Source organism: Xenopus laevis, chromosome 5S (assembly GCF_017654675.1).
Source record: "Xenopus laevis strain J_2021 chromosome 5S, Xenopus_laevis_v10.1, whole genome shotgun sequence".
NCBI classification, from domain to species: domain Eukaryota; kingdom Metazoa; phylum Chordata; class Amphibia; order Anura; family Pipidae; genus Xenopus; species Xenopus laevis.
In genome coordinates, this window is record NC_054380.1 from 30,980,484 (window position 1) to 31,003,026 (window position 22,543).

Here is a 22,543-nt window from a genome sequence, read left to right on the forward strand (position 1 = left end):
TGAATTATGGGAAGACCACGTCCCATAGAGTCCACTTTAATCAAATGATTCTAAGTTTTAAGAATGATTTCCGTTTTCTCTGTAATAATAAAACAGTACCTAGCACTTGATCCCAACTAAGATATAATAAATCCTATTGGGTTAATGTTTAAATGATTTCTAAGAGACATGGAGTATGGAGATCCAAATACAAAAATACAGAAATACCCCTCAGGTCCAGAGCATTCTGGATAACAGGTCCCATACCTGGTGGTTTGTACATTTTATGATCATAACCTTGTAACGAAAAACCCCTGTATATGCACTTATATAGATACTGTAACCCCATCTAGGCTAGGCTAGACCATGTCTGGCTAAGAAACAGGAGGAACACTGGTTACATATGACCCTCTCTCCACAGGGTGGGCCTTTGCTTCTTGAAAGGGTGAAGAAATGGTGTTGTGCAACTACACCTCACTTGTGATACGTGATCAAATAACAGAATTGGACTCCAGAAGTTTCTTGAACAAAACAAATAGTAGCAGGTTTTATTCTCTTAAATCAGGGTTTGGATATTCATCACATATGGAGGTTCATCACATACATGTCAGGTAACATCACAGCATGTCAGATCCAGCACCATGTGACATCCCTGTGGAGATAGTGTACCACATGGATAGATGCACCTCAGGATCTCTGTACCGTCACCTGGATCCCCACATGTTGGATCAGGGAAATCACTAAACCTAAATCCCTATTAGACTGTGATCCCTACACTACATGCCAGTCTTGCCTGAGGGCAAAGTTACCTCCTTGCTATCCCTCCTAGTTGGAGCCAGGCTAACTTTTAATGTAGATTAATATTTTGAAAAGAACATTTTTATGGGGTTATTTATCAAAGTCCGAATTTATTTCAATATTTTCTGCTACAAACTCCGATCAAATCCACTCAGGTTTTTTACACTTATTTATTATTACATTTTCTCGAAAATTTGCTTTGCGGGGAAAAAAATCAGATTTTCACTATTTTTTCAGATTTTTCATCCGAAAACTCAGATTTTTGCCCAAAAACGCCAGGGTATTGCACGAAACCCAGCGCACATCAAAAAATCATTGGGACTTCTCCCATTGACTTATATCCAACCTCGACAGGTCTGAGATGCTGATTTTCTGATTCGGACTTTTGCATACTCTGTGTAGTGTTTAATAAATTCCAAAAAATTCCAGATTTTTTTAAAAGTCAGTATCACTTTAAGCCGTGTGAGACCAGTTGCTTGGTCAGGAGACACTTGTTCCAAGAAATTCTACTAAGCAGAGAGGTGCCAGCCTTTGATAAATGACTGGAGGAAAATAGTTAGGATCACTGTATGGGGTTTACCTTGACGTGGTAAGGTGGCTTATCAATTTTATTAACATAACGTTGTAACTTAAACGCCCCAGTTTTTGAAAATATACACACTGACATAAATACTGAATTACTAGTGAAACAGGGGACCAGGGAATGTGCATTGATCAAATCTCTCTCTTTTGTATGTTTGTACCCATACCTGTTTATATATACAAGTTTATATTTAGAGAAACATCCAGTATTTATGCTCGATAACCAGTTGGTAGGTTTATTACTTTATACAGGCCATTGGGGCTCCACAGTGAATTTTTAACAGCATGTGAAACTTATAACTCTACAGCTACAATTTCCCTACAACTCCCAGCCTGTCATTATTTGCGGGTGCTAGCACCATGTGTGGTCTACGGGAAATTCGGGGCTGGTCCTTCTTAAACTTCATAGACTATAAAGATAGCTCTTAGATATATATTTATTTTGCTTCCTATATATTCTTTTCCCTCGTATCTAAGGAATCACTACATATGGAGGGCAGTATTAATAGACACTATAAAATATGGTGTATGGCTTTTCATTAATCCTGGACTCCTTCATGAGAATTTAGGCAAGTAAAATATCTTTACTGGAAACATTTTTGGAAACATTATTTATTCCTTATTCATACAGCCTGCGTTTTGTTATTTAAGAGCGTGATCCTAATTTCCCAGGGGTTTGAGGTTTTTTTTTTATACTTTTGACCTCTCTAGGATTTAAGATATGCCTTCAAATCTCATAAATCAAATCTGAGTTCGGGAGTTTTTCGGCAAATTGGAATTTACGGTGCCTGACAGTTCTTTCCAAGTCATCAGCTGTCAAGACCGACTCAGACACTATCATAGTACTCTCAGGGGTAGGATTTGAATTTAAAACTTTAGCAGTGGTAGAGCAGAATAGAATTCCAGAGGAGGCACTGGGCAGCACAAGAAAGAAGGTATTTTAGGATGCTGACAGCAGTTTGAGAAAGTGGCATGCAAAGATCACCGTTCAAGCTGCAAATTAGTTTTGCTGGTTTATTATAAAAGAGAATATTGAAAACTTCACTATGAACTTCACTCTCTCTTTCTCTCTGCTTCATTCATTTGACCATATCAGAATGTTCACTGAGGATTGATCACTGATTGTTGCTCCAGATTTAGGAATGATTTCTCTCTTTTTATTTTGCTGGTAATATGTCTTTGCATTGCAAGTTTACATGTTTTTTATTTCTTCCCACCACCACTAGTTAGGTGCTTTTCTAGTGAAGTGGGGGTTGACAAAAAGTCACCCAAACCGTACCCAACCGCTCCCAATCCACACTTAACCTGAACCCACCCAGCACTTTTATTTATGGACTCGTGCCTGACCCACCCATCTCTGATGTCACAAAAGGGGGCAGGGCAGACGGGCCTATAAATAAATGCTGCTGGAAGAAGAAGCTGGCACAGAGCGGAAGGAAGAGCTCAACCCAAACCCACCCATGACCCACAAACTGTGTGCGGAAGTCAGACCAAACCTGCCCCGTCTGTGGGTCCCACGGGTTTCAATATACCTTTCCTCTATAAGCAATTGAGAATTACCTATTTAATACATTTACATTGTAAGTTTCAGTTCTACCTACCACTCTACCAACTACTCTTTCACCTGTATGTTATGGTTAAAAAAGCACTGAATTGGGAAAACCAGCCTTAAAGTGGCCATAGATGCAAAGAATGATAAAGTGGTATGAATCAAAGTTTTGTATGATTTTTGGGAACGTGTGTGGATAGTCCCAACTTTTTTTCATACCATGGCCATTGGTCGTTAATCGATCAGACAGGTTAAAAGATTTCTGCCAGCTAACAATAAAATCTCTGCAGGTATTGCCTATTTGACAATATCTTTTGGAGGCTGTCACTACAATTTGTCAGACATAACTCATGTAGGATTGCTGTCATGGGCAGAACATAGTCTGATTTGTTCTTTTACTACTTTATTTAATCTGAATGGTTAGGGGCAGGTCGGAAGATTGGTATGTCCAATTGTTTTTCGGATACAAGGCTACAGTGGCGATCCTAGAGGGGGGCGGGCCCTGGTGCGTGACGCACAGCTGGGCCTCGCCCCCCACTGTACGGCCGCATTTGCCGGCATGTTCAGCGGCGAACGGACTGCCGGGGGGGCCCTGAGGGGGTGCGGGCCCTGGCCCGCTCGCACCCCCTGCTCCCCTGGTAGTTCCGCCACTGCAAGGCTAAAATCCGGTGTTAGTAATTAAGCCCCTGTGTTGGGAAGTGCTGGTTTGTATGGAACCAGTTGCTGAATAGCCATTAGCAATAGTGATGGGCGAATTTGCGCCGTTTTGTTTTTTCCGCAAATTCGCGCCTGGCGGATAAATTCACCCATCGCTAATTAGCAATCAGAACAAGTCCTTGAGACAGGCTGAATGTCAGGGCAGGCAGAAAAGCATATAGCATGATAAGGGTCAAAACTGGGAAGTCAGAATAATGGGGGAACTAGGGCAAGGCAGGATATGTGATCTAAAACTTATAGGATATGGGAGAACAAGTTCACTGGTTCTAAACCCAGGAGTTTCTGACACCCTGTGTCTATTATGCAGACAAACTAACATACTGCTAATGTCAATGATGTCATAACAATGCTCAGGGATTAGTCAGCAGAGTAATTAATCTATGTTTCTTAACCTGATAAGGAACGGCAGCACCCATACTGCATTGCAGTTATTCCTGTAGATAACTGTACATCATTGTGGCAAGGGAATCGGTTTATTTAAAAGGAACATTAGAAAAACTGACATAATAAAACAATCAAGAATCTAATTTTCCACAAGTGGCTTTGGGACTGATTCTTTGAGGTTTTTCTCCAGTTTATGAATTAATTGTACTGTACTTTATTCTTAAGCATACAGTAAGTACAGTATTTTGCATGTAGTTTGCTAATTTCTATCATACCAAAACTCTCCACTTTTTATTGAAAAGAAAATAGGCTTACTAACTGGCTGCTATTTTACAAGCTGCTAAAAATGACACTAGATGCCAGTGTTATTAACAGCAATGAAGCATAAAAGATAGGGTTTTTTTTTTTTTAAAAGAAAAGGTTGTAACCTATAACACTAATATCTATGGATCCCTGGAGCAGGCTCACGGGTGCCATGTAAAGCCATATAAAGCACTTGGAGGGTCACATCCAACCTGATAGCTACCAGTTAGATACAGCTCTGCTATAACTATTCTACAAATATAAGGTTATTAGACTTGTGCAAGTTCTAAAGAACATATGTGTCTATATATATAGGGAGTAAAAAACCCAATTGAAAAATAAAAGCTTATTAGAAATCTTCAAGGTGTTTCACTGTTACATAAAGGATGAGGCTACAGCCCAAATTCAAGTGTTTTGTACTGGTTATAAACTCACAGCTGCCTTCAATGTTCTTGTATTTAAATTACATAATTTTTTACATCCCACAAGCTTCAATGAGCACAGAAAACATTAAGTAAGCAACTTTTTTTAAGAAAGTGCAAACATTCAATCTCATTAGTTTAGATTAGAACAAAAGCCTCTCACCTCCAGTATGCTCAGTTTAATATTTCAGTTTAAATCAATATAAATGCAAAGAATAATTGCATTGCAGTTGCTTACTTTGTAGACGTCGTGCTATCTGCCTTGAGAAAACTTTAAGTCATATTTCATTTTTTACAGCTCGGTCTAAAAATGTTTTGCCAAATGTAATTTGTTAGACAGCAAGTACACTTGGCAGAACATAGATATGACATAATGTTATGTGCTTACATCTTCTCATCTTTGCTTTGTACACAGCATCTGTAAGGTGGGGAGCATTGCCTATTTTTCATTACAGATCATGTCAAGTTGTGGATGCTATCTGATTGATTTTATGTTAAAACTTGAGTATCAAAGATTTTAGAGACAGTTTGCGACCAGAATAGAAAAGATAGACAAGCATTTAGCAGGATACTAGATACCTTCTGCAGATACCCAGCTCTTCTTCTTTCTTTCAGTGATTTTTCTCAGGTTTCTCAATTTTTGTTATTCCTCAATAGTTCAGTATAAAGAAGCTAAAAATATAACAGTCATGTAATTCAGCTCTAGGGTAGGCATGGTTTAATCCACAAATATATGCACCTTCTCTCAGTAATTCATAAGGGTTACCTTATTATAAGGTTTATAAGGGACTAAAATAATCTCTCCCTGTAGAAAAAGACAACCTAACATAAATATTCATAATATATGAAATTTCCACATGAATTATGCCTGTTTGCATTATCTGGCCTCTTTCAGTCATGTACATGTCACAGGTAATTTTTGTTAAAAAAAGAAAATATTTTCTGCAAAAGTACATTAAAAATAAAAATGAAATCTAGACAGCCATGGTAGGAAAGGACCTACATTTGTGGTGAATTTCTGCATTTTGCCGCTATTGAATACATTTGCGAAACTCCAGCAAGAATTCGCAGGTGAAAATTAGCCAGAGTCAAAAAAATTTGGCTGCGCCTCGGTAAAGTTGCTTGCCTCAAAACCGTCGCACGTCAACACTATTAGGACGCCCATTGACCTTAATGCCAGCATCAAGATTGATGTGAATTGACGTGGGCGTCAAATTTGAAGCGGTCGTCAAAATTTGAGTTTCGCTAATTTTTTGCCATTATGCAAATTTTGTGGGAAATTCACGAAATGCCCATGAAGCAAAACATGAGAAATTCGCCCATCACTAATATCCATCCATCATCAATATATTTTTCCTTCCATCCCAGCCATAAATTCACCTACTTGTAGAATGCGGCATAGGAAATGCTGAATGGGATTATTTTTCCTGGTACTTCTAGGCCTTGGAGTGGCTTCAATAGCGTAAAAATCTTTCAAAGCTTGTTCAGAATATATTTTGTGCCGTGGAACCCAAATTGTTCTGCATTCTGTTTAGAGTGAGGTTAGTTTCTAAACACAGAAGGGTTGCATCACACAGATATGTCAATGCTATATGCATATTATCATACCATGAAATACGTGACTTTCCAGTACAAACAAGGGACTGCGGGTTGAGTTGTCAAAAGAGGGACTGTCCCTCTAAAAACGGGACAGTTGGGAGGTATGATGTTATACATAAATAAATAAATAATACAAGGTTTCAATTGAAATATTGATATTATTTAAATAGAAACCTTGTATTATTTATATTGATAATATTTGAATAGATGAAAACTACACAATTTGTAAACAAGCCCTGCTCTATGTTTATCATCTTGGGTAGCAGGGATGATCAAAAAGACCATATCCTCTACTGGCCAATGACTTTTGGGGTCACTCCATAGTGCTACCTATGTATCTCTTAATTAATTGTGACTAATGTAAAACTATGATTCATGCAGACCTGTCAAACTGTATTTTTTGGGAGGAGAGCATGGATTTTGCACTAACCTCATTTCTAACGAGCTTACTACAGAGTATGGCTGCTACAAAAGGTTTCAATAATTTTCATAGATCTGTAGGTAGATTAAGTAATGAGTCCTTCTTTTTTTTGTGAGGGACATGGCACCAATAGACAAAGTGTAGAGTATATGACCGTGCTTCCACACCCTGGCCTTCCAAAAAATGATAGCCTGGTGCACAGTGATAGACGGATCTGCACCCTCCAATTTCTGAAGAACACAGAATACACCGGCACATGAAGGCAGTTACAAGCAGGGACAGGGCCCTTGCGTGTTTATTGCAGCTGTGCAACATTTCGTATACTACCCGGAAATGTTGCACAGCTGCAATAAACATGCAAGGCCCTTGTCCCTACTTATAACTGCCTTGGTGTGCTGGCGAATTCTGTGTTCTACCAATAGACAAAGGAAAGGCTAAGGAGTGTAATTATCCAGTAGTTGGAGGACACATTCTGATCCCCCTTCTTTAAAGGAGTTGTTTCGCTTTAATTTAACTGTTAGTATGATGTATAGATTGATATTCTGAGACAATTTGCAATTGGTTTTAATTTTTTATTATTTGTGGTTTTTGAGCTATTTAGCTTTTGATTCAGCAGCTCTCCAGCTTACAATTTCAGCAATATGGTTGCTAGGGCCTAAATTACCCTAGCAACCATGCATTGATCTGAATAAGAGACTGGAATATGAACAGAAGAGGCCTGAATACAAAGATAGCTAATACAAAGTAGCAATAGAAATACATTTGTAGCTCTACAGTGCATTTGTTTTTACATGGGGTCAGCGTCAGAAGAAGAAGGCAAATAATTCAAAAACTATGAAAAATAAATAATGAAGACCAATTAAAATTAGCCATTCTATAACATACTAAAAGTTAATTTGAAGGTGAACCACCCCTTTAAAGAACATGGCAATCCTTTATTATTTTTTTTGCACATCAGATAAAGACCCTTGTTATGTATAACTTTATATTCCTGGAAAGAACTTCACTTACATTCACCCCAAATGTGAACTTCTCTTCAAGTCTTTTCAGCGCCACCATGTTTCATTCTGTCCTGTCACCAGATGCACTGCCTATGCACGTGCCATTGTAAACTCGTCCTCCTGAACCCACTTTAATTGTTTCAGAAACTGTACCCCTGTAGTGTAGTACTGGCCAAAGGGCTGGCAGGTAGGGAGGTAGCCCAGTAAAGAACAATCGCTGACCTCCAATGTAGAAAACAGCCTGCAGAACGGTGAAGTTCTTTTATTTGAATTGGCATGACGCCATAGCAACCTGGCATGAAGGTCCCTTGTGACATTATTTCTGCTACACGTTTAGTTCTGCGCATGTTTCCACTTCTCTGGGAGACACAACTCTGTACCCCAGTCTCCCATCCCTCTTAAGCATTCTCGCAATTTCCGACGACTTTCCTCAATTTCAGAATTCTGCTGGCCACCAAAATGTCTAGAGGTTGACCTGTTTTACCAATATTTATTGAAATTGTATAGGTATTAGGGCTTTATGGGCCCCTATACCTCCTGGGCCCCCTTCTGTAGTTACGCCCCTGGTGACGGGCAAGTCTGTCCCATTTTGCTTCATGGAAAAATAACTAGAGGGGGCGGGCCCTGGCGCGGGACGCGCAGCCAGCCCCCCCGTACGCCCGTAATGGCGTGATCTGCCTGGGGGCCCTGAGGGGGGCCCAATTGCACCCCCTTCTCCCCCGGAAGTTACGCCACTGGTTTTGTAGCTGACTTTGGCTGGTTTGAAAATTAGACCTGGCAACCCTGAAGTGCATTTACCTACTGCAAGAAACTTAAAGGCTGCTGTTTGGTGCACACACATACACTGCAATCAGACCTCCTTCTTTAACCTTTTATAATTGCATAGCAGCAACCTTCATTATCCAGTGGCAAAGCTTTAACCTCTGGCTCATAGATAATGGCTTCCAGGAATCTTGTTCAGAAATTATTATTAACATGTATTTTTAGAGCACCAACATATTGCACAGCGATGAAATGTTACCCTTTTGTTATTTGTGATTTGGGTGCAGCACAGAACACTTACAAGGAAGTAATGCATAACGTTTCCTTCATGGTTTTTTTTACAGCTCACCAAAAAGCACAATTTTTGTAACATTTTTTTATTTAACTATATTAGTTCCAAAAGGAATCAGAATCTACTATGTTAATACCCAAACATGTTATAAAGGTAAATTCTTGCACATCAAACTGGAATCTTTATTGCAAAAATAGTCACAGTTTTTGCAAGAAACAGATGTGCCCATAAATATATAAAAATGTCATGATCACTGCGCAGTGCAGCATATTTTAGAAAGACTTAATAAATATGGCACAGACAACGCCAGACACGGTCAAAGCATTTTCAATCATTGGAATTATTGATTGAAAAGAATTCCTAGCCTTTGCAAATCTGACAAAAGTGTAAATGAACTGGGTGCAAAGGTTTAATCTTTTATGATTTATTGGACAGAAATGCTGTATTTTGTGCCTAGAAAATTATTTATAGCAGCCATTTCAGGCTAAGCGACAGTGTGGATGCTCTACAACTCATTGGCGATTGTGGATTTCAATATACTTAAAATTGAAACAGAATTAATACCTAGCTGAAATCATAAACACATAAGCACAATCTGCATTTTTTGCACAAAAGAGTAGTCATGTGTGAATCTGTCCCATTTCTCTTAATTGAAGAATTAGCTAAAACCACAAAAAATCCAAGTAACTGCTACGTTTTTCGTTATTAGCTTTTGCTCTATTAGCCCACAGTTCCAGTGGGGGAAACATGTTTCCCCTGATAGCTGCCATTTAATGACGTTTATTACATTCGGACATCTATCTATTTCTAACCCATTATCCAGAAATCTCGGAATTAGGGAAAGGCTATCTCCTATAGACTCCATTTTATCCAAATAATCCAAATGTTTTAATATGATTTCTTTTTTCTCTGTAGCAAAGCCTGCCTATTGAGTTTATTTAATGTTTACATGATTCTCTAGAAGACTTAGGGGCAGATTTATCAAGGGTCGAAGTGAATTCGAGGGAATTTTCGAAGTAAAAAAATTCGAACTTCGAAGTAATTATAAGGATACTTCAACCATCAAATAGGAAACTATGACTTCGACTTCGATTAGAAGTAAAATAGTTTGAATATTCGACCATTCGATAATCGAAGTACTGTTTCTTTAAAAAAACTTTGACTTCAATACTTGGCCAAATTAAACCTGCTAAACTGCTATGTTAGCCTATGGGGACCTTCTAGATCAGTTTTCTCAGTTTTTTGAGGTCGAAGAAAAATCATTCGATCGATCGCTGAAATCCTTCGATCGAACGATTTTACTTTGACCGCAAATGGCCAAATTTGATGGAAAAAAACTTTGACTTCGATATTTGAAGTCGAAGTAATTCAATTCGATGATCGAATCTCAAAGTATTTTCAACCTCGAAATTTGACCCTTGATAAATCTGCCTCTTAAGGTATGAAGATCCAAATTAAGGAAAGATCATTATCTGGAAAACCCAAGTCCTCAGCATTCTGGATAACAGGTCCAGTACCTGTACTATGCAAGTGGTGCTTTCTTTTGGTATCTAGCAGTGTTTATTAAGATCTTATCAAATAAACAGCAGCAGATACATCAACATGGGGAGGCTGTGTATCTTGCTTTAAGCCACAGAGACAAAAAACTCTGAAATGTTGCAGATGCCAGTGACATTTGTACAATACAAAGTATTGCTATTGTTTTAGTTATGAAGTCATATTTTCTTTGGCGCAGTAAACAGACTCAGTTGAATCAGTATGGAATCAGTATTTTATGGCTAGACAAGACCAAAATAAAATGTCAAGTTTCAATTTATTTGATTATAGTGATTTGGTGTTTGCAATTTCGTAAGCTTTGCATCCGAGAATAGACACTGGAACCAAAATATCAACTAGACTCGAAGCACCCTCAGCCCATTGGAGTGGAGGTTTAAGTATAACTTTGACCATGAACCAACCCTATCAGAATGGAAACAAATGGACAATTAATTTGATGCCAAATTTCTACTGAATTAAAGGATTTATAAAACTGAAGATCAAGTCATTTACTTGGTAGCCACTTCTGGGGCAGTTCTGAGAAATGCTTGTGTGATCCCCAAACAAGTGGAGGCCTATTTATTAAAGTTCAAATTTTAGTGGTTTTTGAAACCACAATTATATTATATTTCTCTAAAACTATAAATGCCATTAAGTTATTTAGGGGCACTTACTTAGTGAAGGATTAGAATAAAAAATACTTTGAATTTCGATGTATTTTTTTGGCTACTTCAACCGTTGAATTGGCTACTTCGACCTTCGACTACGACTTCGACTTCGAATTGAACGATTCGATCTAAAAATCGTTCGACTATTCGACCATTCGATAGTCAAAGTACTGTCTCTTTAAAAAAAACTTTGTCCACCTACTTCGCCAACTAAAACCTACCGAGCACCAATGTTAGCCTATGGGGAAGGTCCCCATAGGCTTTCTAACCAATTTCTGATCGAAGGAAAATCGTTCGATCGATGGATTAAAATCCTCGATTCAATCGAACGAATTGCTCTAAATCCTTCGACTTCAATATTCAAAGTCGAAGGATTTAACTTCGAGGGCCGAATATCGAGGGTTCATTAACCCTCGATACCCTTGATAAATCTGCCCCATATTGTCTCAATTAATCCTGATATGATTATGTGACACCATCAGAAATGCTGAAATCCCAGAAAGGCAAATCTTTTCGCTTCACTTAATACCAACCTGTCAATTGTCTAATTTTTGCTTTTCTATTTGAGAATTAATACAACAGTTTCAAAGGAAAAGTCACAAGTGCAGAGTAAAAGTGGCTTCCGATTTTTATGTATTCTGAGTTGATAATACAGCAAAATAAAGAAACCCGTTTCCATCAGTTAATTCAACCCAATAATACCTACTTCAAGTTTATCCAGAGAAAGGTAAAAAAAAAAAAATGACAGATCTTCCAACAATCAATCAATGCTTCCTCTTAGACCTTGCCATGGTGGCTGTGTCTCTACTTGACCTCATATGAAAGAGGGTTTTATGAGTGTAATTAGCCTCCTGTGTATGCTGCAGAGAGACCAGCCTCTAAGGGAGGCTACCAGAGCAGGAATCTTATATACATATCGAAAACCGAAGCGGCCCGGGGTTATTCCAGCAAGCACCACGGATCGCTTCTCTTCCAGCTTCTTCTTTCTTCAAATTTCCCGGGTCAGACGAATGCTCAGTAGAATTAAAAAGCCAACTTTTTAGTTAAAGTTTGGCTTTAGAAGAAGACGCCGGAAGAGGAGTGATCCATGGTGCTCACTGGAATAACCCTGGGCCGGTGCAGTTTTCTGCTAATGAGCAATGGCCCGGGGTTTCAGGTAAGTAAATACATTAAATTGTGGATGCCTAACATTTGGCACCCCCAAGTGGTAAACGACTTTCCTTCTCCTTTAAAATCATGTGACTTTTCAAGGTGAAAAATCTGTTACCACGTGTTGCGCGCGGGGTTCTCTTTGACCCTTCCTGATACTAATTTGCATATGCAAATTAGGGTTCCGATTCGGTTCGGGATTTAGCCTAATCTTTCATGAAGGATTCTATAAAACTATCTTTATACTACAGGTATGGAAACTCGTTATCCATAAAGCTCCAAATTATGGAAAGGCTTTCTCCCATAGACTCCATTTTAACCAAATAATCCTTATTTTTAAAAATGATTTCCTTTTTCTCTGTAATAATAAAACAGTACCTTGTATTTTATTCAATCTAAAATATAATTAATCCTTATTGGAAGCAAAACCAACCTATTGGGTTTATTTAATGTTGGAATGAGCTTCTAGTAGACTTAAGGTATGAAGATCCAAATTACAGAAAGATCTGCTATATGGAAAATGCCAGGTCCTGAGCATTCTGTATAACAGGTCCCAGGTCGGGACCTGGGGTTTTCCGGATAACGGATCTTTCCGTAATTTGGGTCTTCATGCCTTAAGTCTGCTAGAAATTCATTTAAACATGAAATAAACCCAATAGGCTGGTTTTGCTTCCAATAAGGATTAATTATATCTTAGTTTGGATCAAGTACAAGCTACTGTTTTATTATTGCAGAGAAAAAGGAACTCATTTTTAAAAATTTGGATTATTTGGATAAAATGGAGTCTATGGGAGACAGCCATTCCGTAATTCAGAGCTTTATGGATATTGGGTTTCCAGATAAGGGATCCTATACCTGTACTATAATCTGACACACTAATTATTGTGTATTTACAATGTGTCTTTATATATAGCTGAGAGAAGGACAACAATGATAACAAATAATATTACCCTAGACAAAATAAGAGTGAGAAACTGCCATCATATAATAATCTATAATTTAGAGGAAATGTGGCAACTCTTGTTCATGATGATAATACTCAGAAATATAGCAGGTTCCCTGTTAATATATTTTGACTGCCACCATTTCAAAACTGTCACCACTATAGCAGAATCATAAAACAATTTACAGGATGCGTTTACAACACCCACTGCCATTTGCAAATACCTCTAGGTGATATTTAATTAACTGTACATATAACATTTAGCACCTTTAGCGTTAATAGAGAAATCACTTGAAAGCCAGGCAATTAGCAGTTTAGAATACAACTTCATGAACAGGCTTTTATCATTTCTGTGGATCATAAACCAGCACGATTCTGTCATGTGCCAAAAGTTAAGGAAAAAGACAAACATCTGCTGCTTGTTTTATGGAGCATTCCAGTTGTATTGAGCACTCCAGGTGTAGGATGCAGAGTGTGATGAAAGAAAGATCAAACATCTTTTTATCATTTGTTAGAAATGTTAATGATTATGCTCAATACATTTAGCTGGCTAAAGAAGAGTCAAATCGTCGATCCACAATGGCTTGATGCATTTTCAGCCAGTGCTTCTCACGTTCCATTGAATTGAATGGGATACATTGGAATTATCCACACTGTTACACTTTCAAGAGCATCCAACTCAACTGAACAGGAGGCACTTGGAAGGTTTAAAGGAAACGTAAAGCCTAAACTTTCTGAATGCTGTATTTTATATATACAGATATGGAACCTGTTATCCAGAATGCTCGGGACCTAGGGGTTTCTGGCTAAGACATCTTTCCATAATATGGATCTCAAAACTTTAAGGAGGTTATTTACTAAAGTCTGATTTTTTCTGGTCGGACTTTTAAAGGGGAAAACACATTTTTTTTGTAGAAAAAAAACCATCGAATTTTTGGTGATTTATTAAACCCAAATTGGTGTAAAAAGTCTCTGCCGAGTTCATGTAGTATTCAATGTCAGATGTCTAGTTTACAAATTGAAGATATCCTGATCTGCGCTGGGTTCAGTGTCGGACTGGGACACCAGGGGCTCACCCAAAAACTTTAGACCAGGGGCCCACCAAGAAAATTTAGACCAGGGGCCCACTCTCAGTACTATTATTCTTCCTATCCTCAATCAACCTCTATTCTCCTAGTCTGTTTTAGTTATTCATACTATTATCTATTATTCCATCCATTTAGCCTATTTGTTCTAGGCCAAATGTTTAGCAGCACAAGGGCCCACTGACGCCTGGGTTTTCATTCAGTAATACGAAGATTTTGTTGTTTTCAGACGATAGTCATAAAAAGTCACAGGTTTCGGGTGGCAAATCCGAAAAAGTTGCAGTTTTTGATGACAAATAAAAATTTCTTTTATATTTGGCACAATTTTATTTAGTCTTTTCCCGCACAAGAAATCTTCATGAAAATGTATTGATAAATAAGGGTGAAAAGTCTGTGCGGATTTGGTCACAGTGGTTTTCAGAAAATAGTGAGAAAATGTCAGATCTTTATAAATAATCCCCTTAGTCTACTAGAAAATCATGAATTAAACCCAATAGGATTGGTTTGCTTCCAATAAGGATTAATTATATCTTAGTTTGGATCAAGTACAAGTACAAGCTACTGTTTTATTATTACAGAGAAAAAATGGCAACAAAATTCACCACACATCGCCAGGCTTTGCAGGCGATGTGTAATTGCGTAATTTTTTTTACTATTTTTTTTACTATTTTTTTTACTATTTTTTCTTCTTTTCCTTTCTTATAATGGTCTGAAGCAGCGTAAAATAATGGCAGCAAATGTGGCGTTCGCATGACATAAAATAATACATCTTGATAAATTTGCCTTTTATTTTACACAGTTTTTTACATAATTTACATGGGAGTTGCAGACAGCATTACTTGCTTACAAAACCCCAATTACAACAACCAATCATAGACACGGACACTTGCATGGTGGAGAATGGCCGCAGCTGTTGTTTATTAAATATCATATCAATCAGAACATTAATATTGCTAATGATACTAATACCTGTTCATACATATCTTCCCAGCCAGCCTCTGCATCAGATCTCTGCAGCGGACCGCCTTAAAGCTTGACCACAAATATCCTTAAGCCCCGCCAATTTTTTTACCTAGCCAGGAGCATACCTCCACATGAAACTTCACTATAAACAACAATTAACTGCTGCGACAATATTGTTTTTTTTTTTTTTTTTTTTTTTTTTTATATATGCATTCATATATTATATACCATAACAGGGTGGGTGGGTGGGATTTCCAAGACGATCCTCTCACGTCGGCTGCCGGCGAAGAATGAAGAGTGTTCGCCGGTTCGTCCTTTTATAGCCGGTCTTCGCGGCTTTTCCTGTGAAGCCACGCCCCTTTTTTGAATCGACCAATCAGAAGGCTTGGGATTGAAAATTGACCAATCGGAAGAGAGGTAAGTTTTTTCCACAGAACTACACGAGGTAAGTAAAAAATACATCAAACGGGGGGAGCTGCCGCACTCCCATGTTAGGGGAGGTTAAGTCACTCCCCGTTCATGGGAGTTGCAGACAGCATTACTTGCTTACAAAACCCCAATTACAACAACCAATCATAGACACGGACACTTGCATGGTGGAGAATGGCCGCAGCTGTTGTTTATTAAATATCATATCAATCAGAACATTAATATTGCTAATGATACTAATACCTGTTCATACATATCTTCCCAGCCAGCCTCTGCATCAGATCTCTGCAGCGGACCGCCTTAAAGCTTGACCACAAATATCCTTAAGCCCCGCCAATTTTTTTACCTAGCCAGGAGCATACCTCCACGTCAAGGCCAATTAAACCATTACATTGGCCTTGGCCATTCCCCACACATGTAAAGCTCTTTCAATTGCACTTTGGAATCCCATGTTCAGAATGTCAAAACCGATATCTGACAAATGTACCCTGTCCGCACGATACAGGCCTTCAAAACCTTGCTCCAACTCATAGTGCCTATAAACCAAAATATTAACTGTCTTGGAAAATTTTGAGATAGCAAAATTGAGTTTTTTGCGGCATCTCTCAAGTGGGTGAAAGCCTGCATCTTGAAGCCAGACTAATCTGGGCACAACTTCAGACCAAATTATCACAGTATTGGGAAAAATAAATCTGATCTGAGCAAGGTCTCTTTTTATATTACGAATTAAATCAATGTTTCTACCCTTTCCAATGTCATTTCCAGCTAAATGGATCAGAATAATTGCTGGGAAACCCCAACGAGATTTCATTTGCAAAATTATTGGTAATAAATCTGGCCATTTAAGGCCTCGAATGCCCATCCAGACAATTCTAACATCTTTAATGCCTAAATTAGTTGTGTAGGTTCGTTGTTCTGCTCTAGCTCTCGCTCTGTGGACGAAAGAGTGTCCAATAATCCAGACCAAAGGAGGAGAAACTGTAACGAAAAAAGGTAACACTTACTAAACCAGGGTAGGTCTGACATAAAGTTGATACCTAGAGGAGTTCCATCTGCCAAGCCTTTTGATGAACTCTTCTCCTAAACCCATCAATGAGGCTTGTGTGGCAGCTCCAATGCGAAAAGAATGTGTGTTATAATGGTCAGGTGGTATACCTAGCTTACTGACAGCTCCTTTGAGAATTTTCACAAATTGAAATCTTGTAAGGAAAGATCCATCACTGTGTATAAAGAAAGGGCCAGGAAGGCAGGGTCTGACTTGCTGATAATGTCTAAAAGCTAATACTGGACATATTGACTGTTCCGTGCTATTACCAAGCCAAATGGTTGTCCCTCTTCCTACTTTATCCGTTTTTGATTTTTTTAATATAATCTTTAATTTGCCCTCAACCAGATGAATGTCTTCACTCCCAATACCCCCTGGGGATCTTTTACTCTGAGAGACCGACTCACTTACCCGAAGGGCACCAAAGAACGACACAGAAAATAACAACGTAAACAACATTGTTTCAAACCGAGAATAGCATATTTGAGGTAGGACCGAAACGAGATCTTTCAACAATGATAATGTGATGGGTCTCCTAATGTCTACAGATCGTGTAATCCTACCAACACCCCGAAGAATTTGTTTAACCAAAAAGGATTTAGTTATGTCAGCCTCACTTTGAACCTTTAAAAAGAAAGATATGCCTGCTAATTTTTTAGTTATAGCTGAAAGAGAGTACTGAGCCTCAACTTGCTCCAGTACAAAAGACAATAAGACGTCACTGTCCCTTTGATAATGCTCTTTAGGAAAACTTGTTTTGAACTTCATCCACTCATTCCAGCTTGCGATGTAAGCATGCCAGGTTTTGTCTGCCAATGACATACTTAACCATTTTGAAATTCTGGCAATACTAAATTCCACAGATGTTGGGGGCATGGTGTTCCTTCTTTGTCCAAATAATTGGCGATTTCCCAGAGCTCGTTGAACTGAAATCGAGATAATGCGTCAGCCACAACATTGGTACAACCAGGGATATGCTTTGCTTGAATCAAAATGTTAAATTTAAGAGCTCGGAATACTGCCTGCCTAAGTAATCTCAGTACTGGGGGGGAGTTAGAAGATAGATTATTAACAACTTGCACCACACCCATATTATCGCAGTGCCAAACAATACGTTTGTTAGCCAATTGGGGGCCCCACACTTCCAAAACAACTAACAGTGGAAAAAATTCCAGTAACACTAGATTTTTGGTAAGCTTGAGTTCTACCCAGAAAGATGGCCACGCATCCGCAATCCAATGTGTGCCAAAGATAGCACCAAACCCAGCTGAAGCCGCGGCGTCTGTATACAGATTCAAAGCTGCATTCTCGAACAATTCTCCTTGCCAATAAGAAATGCCATTGAAATTCTCTAGAAATTCCTGCCAAACAATCAGGTCATCTTTAACCACCTGAGGGATTCTTATGTGCCAGTTAGGATTATCTAGGCCAGACGTAAGTGCAATAAGTCTCCTGTTAAAAACCCGACCAATAGGAATAACCCGTGTAGCGAAATTCAGATGTCCGATCAAGGATTGTATGTGTTTTAATTTAACCTTTTTAGATTTTAAAGTTGCGTTTAGAATGCTTCTCAGCTTAGCTACTTTTCCTTCGGGTAAGCGAAATTCACGATTTACAGTATCTATCTGAATACCAAGGAATTCTAAAGTTGTAGTAGGGGGTATTGTTTTTTCAACAGCTAGTGGAATGGCAAATTTCCTAGCAAACCACGTAAAAGTACTTAACAAAATTCCACATGAACTAGAATCTGCAGGACCGACAAATAGGAAATCATCTAAATAATGAATAACCCCCTTAGAACCAGTTTCCCATTGAACTACCCATTGCAAAAAGGATGCAAAGGCTTCAAAATAAAAGCAGGAAAGGGAACAGCCCATTGGGAGGCATCTGTCAAAATAGAAACTGCCTTCATAATGAAAGCCTAAAAGCTTATAACAGTCAGGGTGTATGGGCAGTAGCCTGAAAGCCGATTGAATGTCACTTTTAGCCAATAATGAACCTTGACCAAATTCTTGAATTATCGATATTGCCTGGTCGAAAGTCGTATATGAAACTGAAGATAATTCCTGACCAATTCCATCATTGACAGATGCCCCCGAAGGATATGATAAATGGTGAATTAAGCGATAGCTTCCTGGCTCCTTCTTCGGTACAAGTCCTAAAGGCGAAACTCTGAAATCCTCAAATGGAGGATCATCAAACGGGCCATCAATTCTGCCCAATCTAAGCTCCTTCTCAATTTTTTCCTTAACTACTTTTGGGTTTAGCTCAATTGATTTTAAATTCTTGGGAAATGATATGAGGGTTACAGGATCTGCTGATGGTATCCAAAAGCCAACTTCAAAACCCTTCTCTAAGAGGCAGGCCATCTGGCGCTTTGGATATAGCTCTAGGTATTGGCGCATTTCTGGTAACCTCACTGGGGTTATCTGACTTACTGGAGTCCCTACCACTGTGCTTTGTAGCAAATCGTTTGATGCAACGAAAGGCAGGATGGTTGCCAGCACAATGAGCACATTCATGTTTATATCTACAGTTTGCCTGAAAGCGGCAAGTTGACTCATTGAATGCCCAGCAAGCATTGTATTTCACAGGAGTCTTGTTCCCCGGTAATGGAACTAATGGCTGTTTGGGAATAAGCATTCCCATCCAAAGGTCAATATCCTTTGAACCCCAAGATATTGACTTCTGAATGGACATTTTCTGTCTGAATCTATCATCATACAAAAACCAGGAAATACCCCCATAGGCTTTATATGCTTCCAGAATAATGTCAATGTGTTTAAATAGGCCTGGACCTAATTGTGGGTGTTTTTCACACAATACATTTGAATAAATACAAAATGCCTGTAACCAATTAGTGAATGTCCTTGCCACAGGCCTGCGTCTGTCCATTTCAGGATCTGACTGCTTAACTTGCTTGCCTAAAAATTCCTTTGATGATGGCAACAGTGAGAGCATGTCAATATACTCCCCTTTTGTGATTTTTTCCTTTATGGCCTGTGGCAAGTGCAAACCCAAAGGTGTAGCATCACAGAGTATTGAATCTCTAAAAGCAGTTTCAGCTACTTGAGAAGACACAGCCCCTGTGCTTGTATGCGTTGACGCCGCACCAGGGGTTAACAAAGCTAACAAAGATTTTATGACATCAGTGGCAGCATAGTTACCAATCACTTGGATGGGTTGACTCTCCTCCTGAGGGGTAAAACCAGCAGGCTGGGGTGCGCTGTGGGTGACAGATGGTGATGTATGACCCCTGATAGCAGGTGGCAGAACCGGGTGCCCTATAGTGTTACAGCTGGAGGGCCCCGGTTCTGGGCGGCTTTGGGGGCCCCTGCTGACCTGGTGCCCCTCATAGGAGCTGCCGGCTGCCGGACCTCCCCCGGACCCTGTGGAAGGAAAGGGCCCTGAAGTGTTAAAGCTCTTTTGATGGAGCGGCCCACCACTTGCAACAGCGGCGGAACTCACTCGCGATGAAGGGGGGGAAGCCGACGGCCAAACTCCTGTCTGCGGCGGGTCAGCGACGATCCTCTTCTTGGCGGAGACCGCTGACGTCATCTGGGTTCTCTTCTTCGCCGCTTGTTTCCCTCTGGTGTTCCTCTTGACGGCGACGATCCGCCTCTTTCCTGGTCCGCGTGAAGCTGGGGTGCGCTGGATGGCGACGTCAGATGCGGCTCCTGAAGATGACGCAGCTTCCTCTGACGGCGATCCTGGAGGCTCTGCAGTCGGAAGTGATGTCACCGCTGTCGTCGTCGATGATGCGAGCTGGCACTGCTGAAGGAGCGTCTGGATGTCTTCATGTCCCGCCTCCGCCTGGATCCATCGAAGGATGTCGCGAAGTCTGCCGTCGGGATTCTCTTCAGCCATTTCCAAGACGATCCTCTCACGTCGGCTGCCGGCGAAGAATGAAGAGTGTTCGCCGGTTCGTCCTTTTATAGCCGGTCTTCGCGGCTTTTCCTGTGAAGCCACGCCCCTTTTTTGAATCGACCAATCAGAAGGCTTGGGATTGAAAATTGACCAATCGGAAGAGAGGTAAGTTTTTTCCACAGAACTACACGAGGTAAGTAAAAAATACATCAAACGGGGGGGAGCTGCCGCACTCCCATGTTAGGGGAGGTTAAGTCACTCCCCGTTCATTATTTTTCTTTTACACGGTTTACACATAAATCTGCCCTTACTGTATAAGCCTAGTGGTACATTATGTCACTAATCATTTACAGGATAACTTGAGGTTGTCAGATCCACATCTTCTCTTCTTTGTAGGCCACCCATTGAGTGTTAGTGGCACTGCAAATGCTCAGTTTGTTTTGGGCTGCTAGTGAGAAGCTAAATTTAGTTGCTGATGTTGCAGGCTTAAATAATAATTTGCAGGTTTAAATATTAATCTGAATCCACTGGTTTCTATGTTGCTAGGTTCTGTAGTTCTGAATTAATTACTAATCAGTCTTGCATCATAAATTTTTTATTCTGCATATACTTTATATCTTTAATCAGTCCCTAAGCTCAGGTAACTGACAGCACCACAAAAAAAGTCTGTGCTGTAAATCAACAGTAAAAAAGATGGGGGGGGCTTCTGGTGGCATCTTGGAGTGACAGATCTTCACTGCTAAAGCAAAGAGACTATGGGGCAGATTCACTAACGGACGAATTGTCACCAGTGACCGCATCGCACACATCGCACCACTCCGCCAGGCGCAAATTCGATATCACTACGCTACCCTCCCCCCCAGCAGCCTTTTAGCAGAACAATGGTAGCCAGATAACAGCTCTCTGATACAAGCTAAAAGCTCCCTGGTAGATATGAGAATAACACTCAACAGTAAAAATCCAAGTCCCGCTGCAGTTTCATTGTAAAGTGCTGTCTCTTTCTGAAAGTTTAGAACCAGGCAAAATGACCTGAGATGGCTGCCTACACACCTAAATTACAACTAAAAAAAATACACTTGTTGGTTCAGGAATAACATTTTACATGGTAGAGTGAATTATTTGCAGTGTAAACAGTGTAATTTAGAAATAAAAATCCCTTTAAAAGTGTTATAATTACCTAGGGGCAGATTCACTAAGGGTCGAATTTCGAAGTTAAAAATACTTCGAAATTCGACCCTCGAATTGAAATCCTTCGACTTCGAATATCGAAGTCGAAGGATTTAGCGCTAAACGTTCGATCGAAGGATTTTTCGAACGATTCAAAGGATTTTAATCAAACGATCGAATGAATATCTTTCGATCAAAAAAAGTTTAGCAAGCCTATGGGGACCTTCCCCATAGGCTAACATTGACTTTGGTAGGTTTTATCTGCCGAAGTAGGGGGTCGAAGTTTTTTTTAAAGGGAAAGTACTTCGACTATCGAATGGTCGAATAGTCGAACGATTTTTACTTCGAATCGTTCGATTTCGTACGAATTTAACCAATTCGATGGTTGAAGTACCCAAAAAATACTTCGAAATTCGAATTTTTTTCATTCGAATCCTTCACTCGAAGTTAGTGAATCTGCCCCCTAGTGTTCCTAACATAGAGGCATCTCTGAAATTTGAATGTAGTTCTTAAGACTAAGGCTAATGCTAACTTTGTTCTCTATAACATAACAAATTAGGTGTTGATGTGCATTTGGCAGGTTTATCTGAGAGAAGGCGCGGCACACTAATATAGTATCTTTCTTTGGCTATAGACATCACCAGACAGCTAAGTGGCCACATAATGTTTTAAATTCTACAAAATGGAAAATACCTAAAGGCTACTTATCCAGCATCAACCATCTATCTTGTATATCTGAAAATCAGATGTTTGCTTTGCATATAATTGCTTGGAAAACGTGTTTTATTATCCTAGGGCAAAACATGAAATAAGATAAATACTGTGCAAAGGTTATCCAGCTTTTCTGGGAGAGGTACAACTTAATGAGTCAGCATCAATTGA

General features: G+C 39.5%; 2 protein-coding genes across 3 annotated transcripts in view; both read right to left on the reverse strand.

The window, feature by feature from the left end:
* Positions 1-22,543, reverse strand: part of syndig1.S (synapse differentiation inducing 1 S homeolog) — a 192,431-nt gene that overhangs the window by 14,008 nt on the left and 155,880 nt on the right. The window lies entirely within an intron of this gene.
* On the reverse strand, positions 15,082-20,764 carry LOC121394175. Of its 2 annotated transcripts, XR_005961532.1 has the most exons (3): positions 19,795-20,764; positions 15,945-17,553; positions 15,082-15,278 (listed from the first exon to the last, which is right to left on the reverse strand). XR_005961532.1 is itself a non-coding variant. In XM_041564362.1 (2 exons), exons 1-2 carry the CDS (start codon positions 20,702-20,704, stop codon positions 16,586-16,588), a joined length of 1,878 nt encoding a protein of 625 aa, XP_041420296.1. In that variant the 5' UTR covers positions 20,705-20,764; the 3' UTR covers positions 15,082-16,585. The 2 variants fall into 2 exon arrangements, 1 of the variants encoding a protein (XP_041420296.1); XM_041564362.1 differs by having other exon boundaries at positions 15,082-17,553.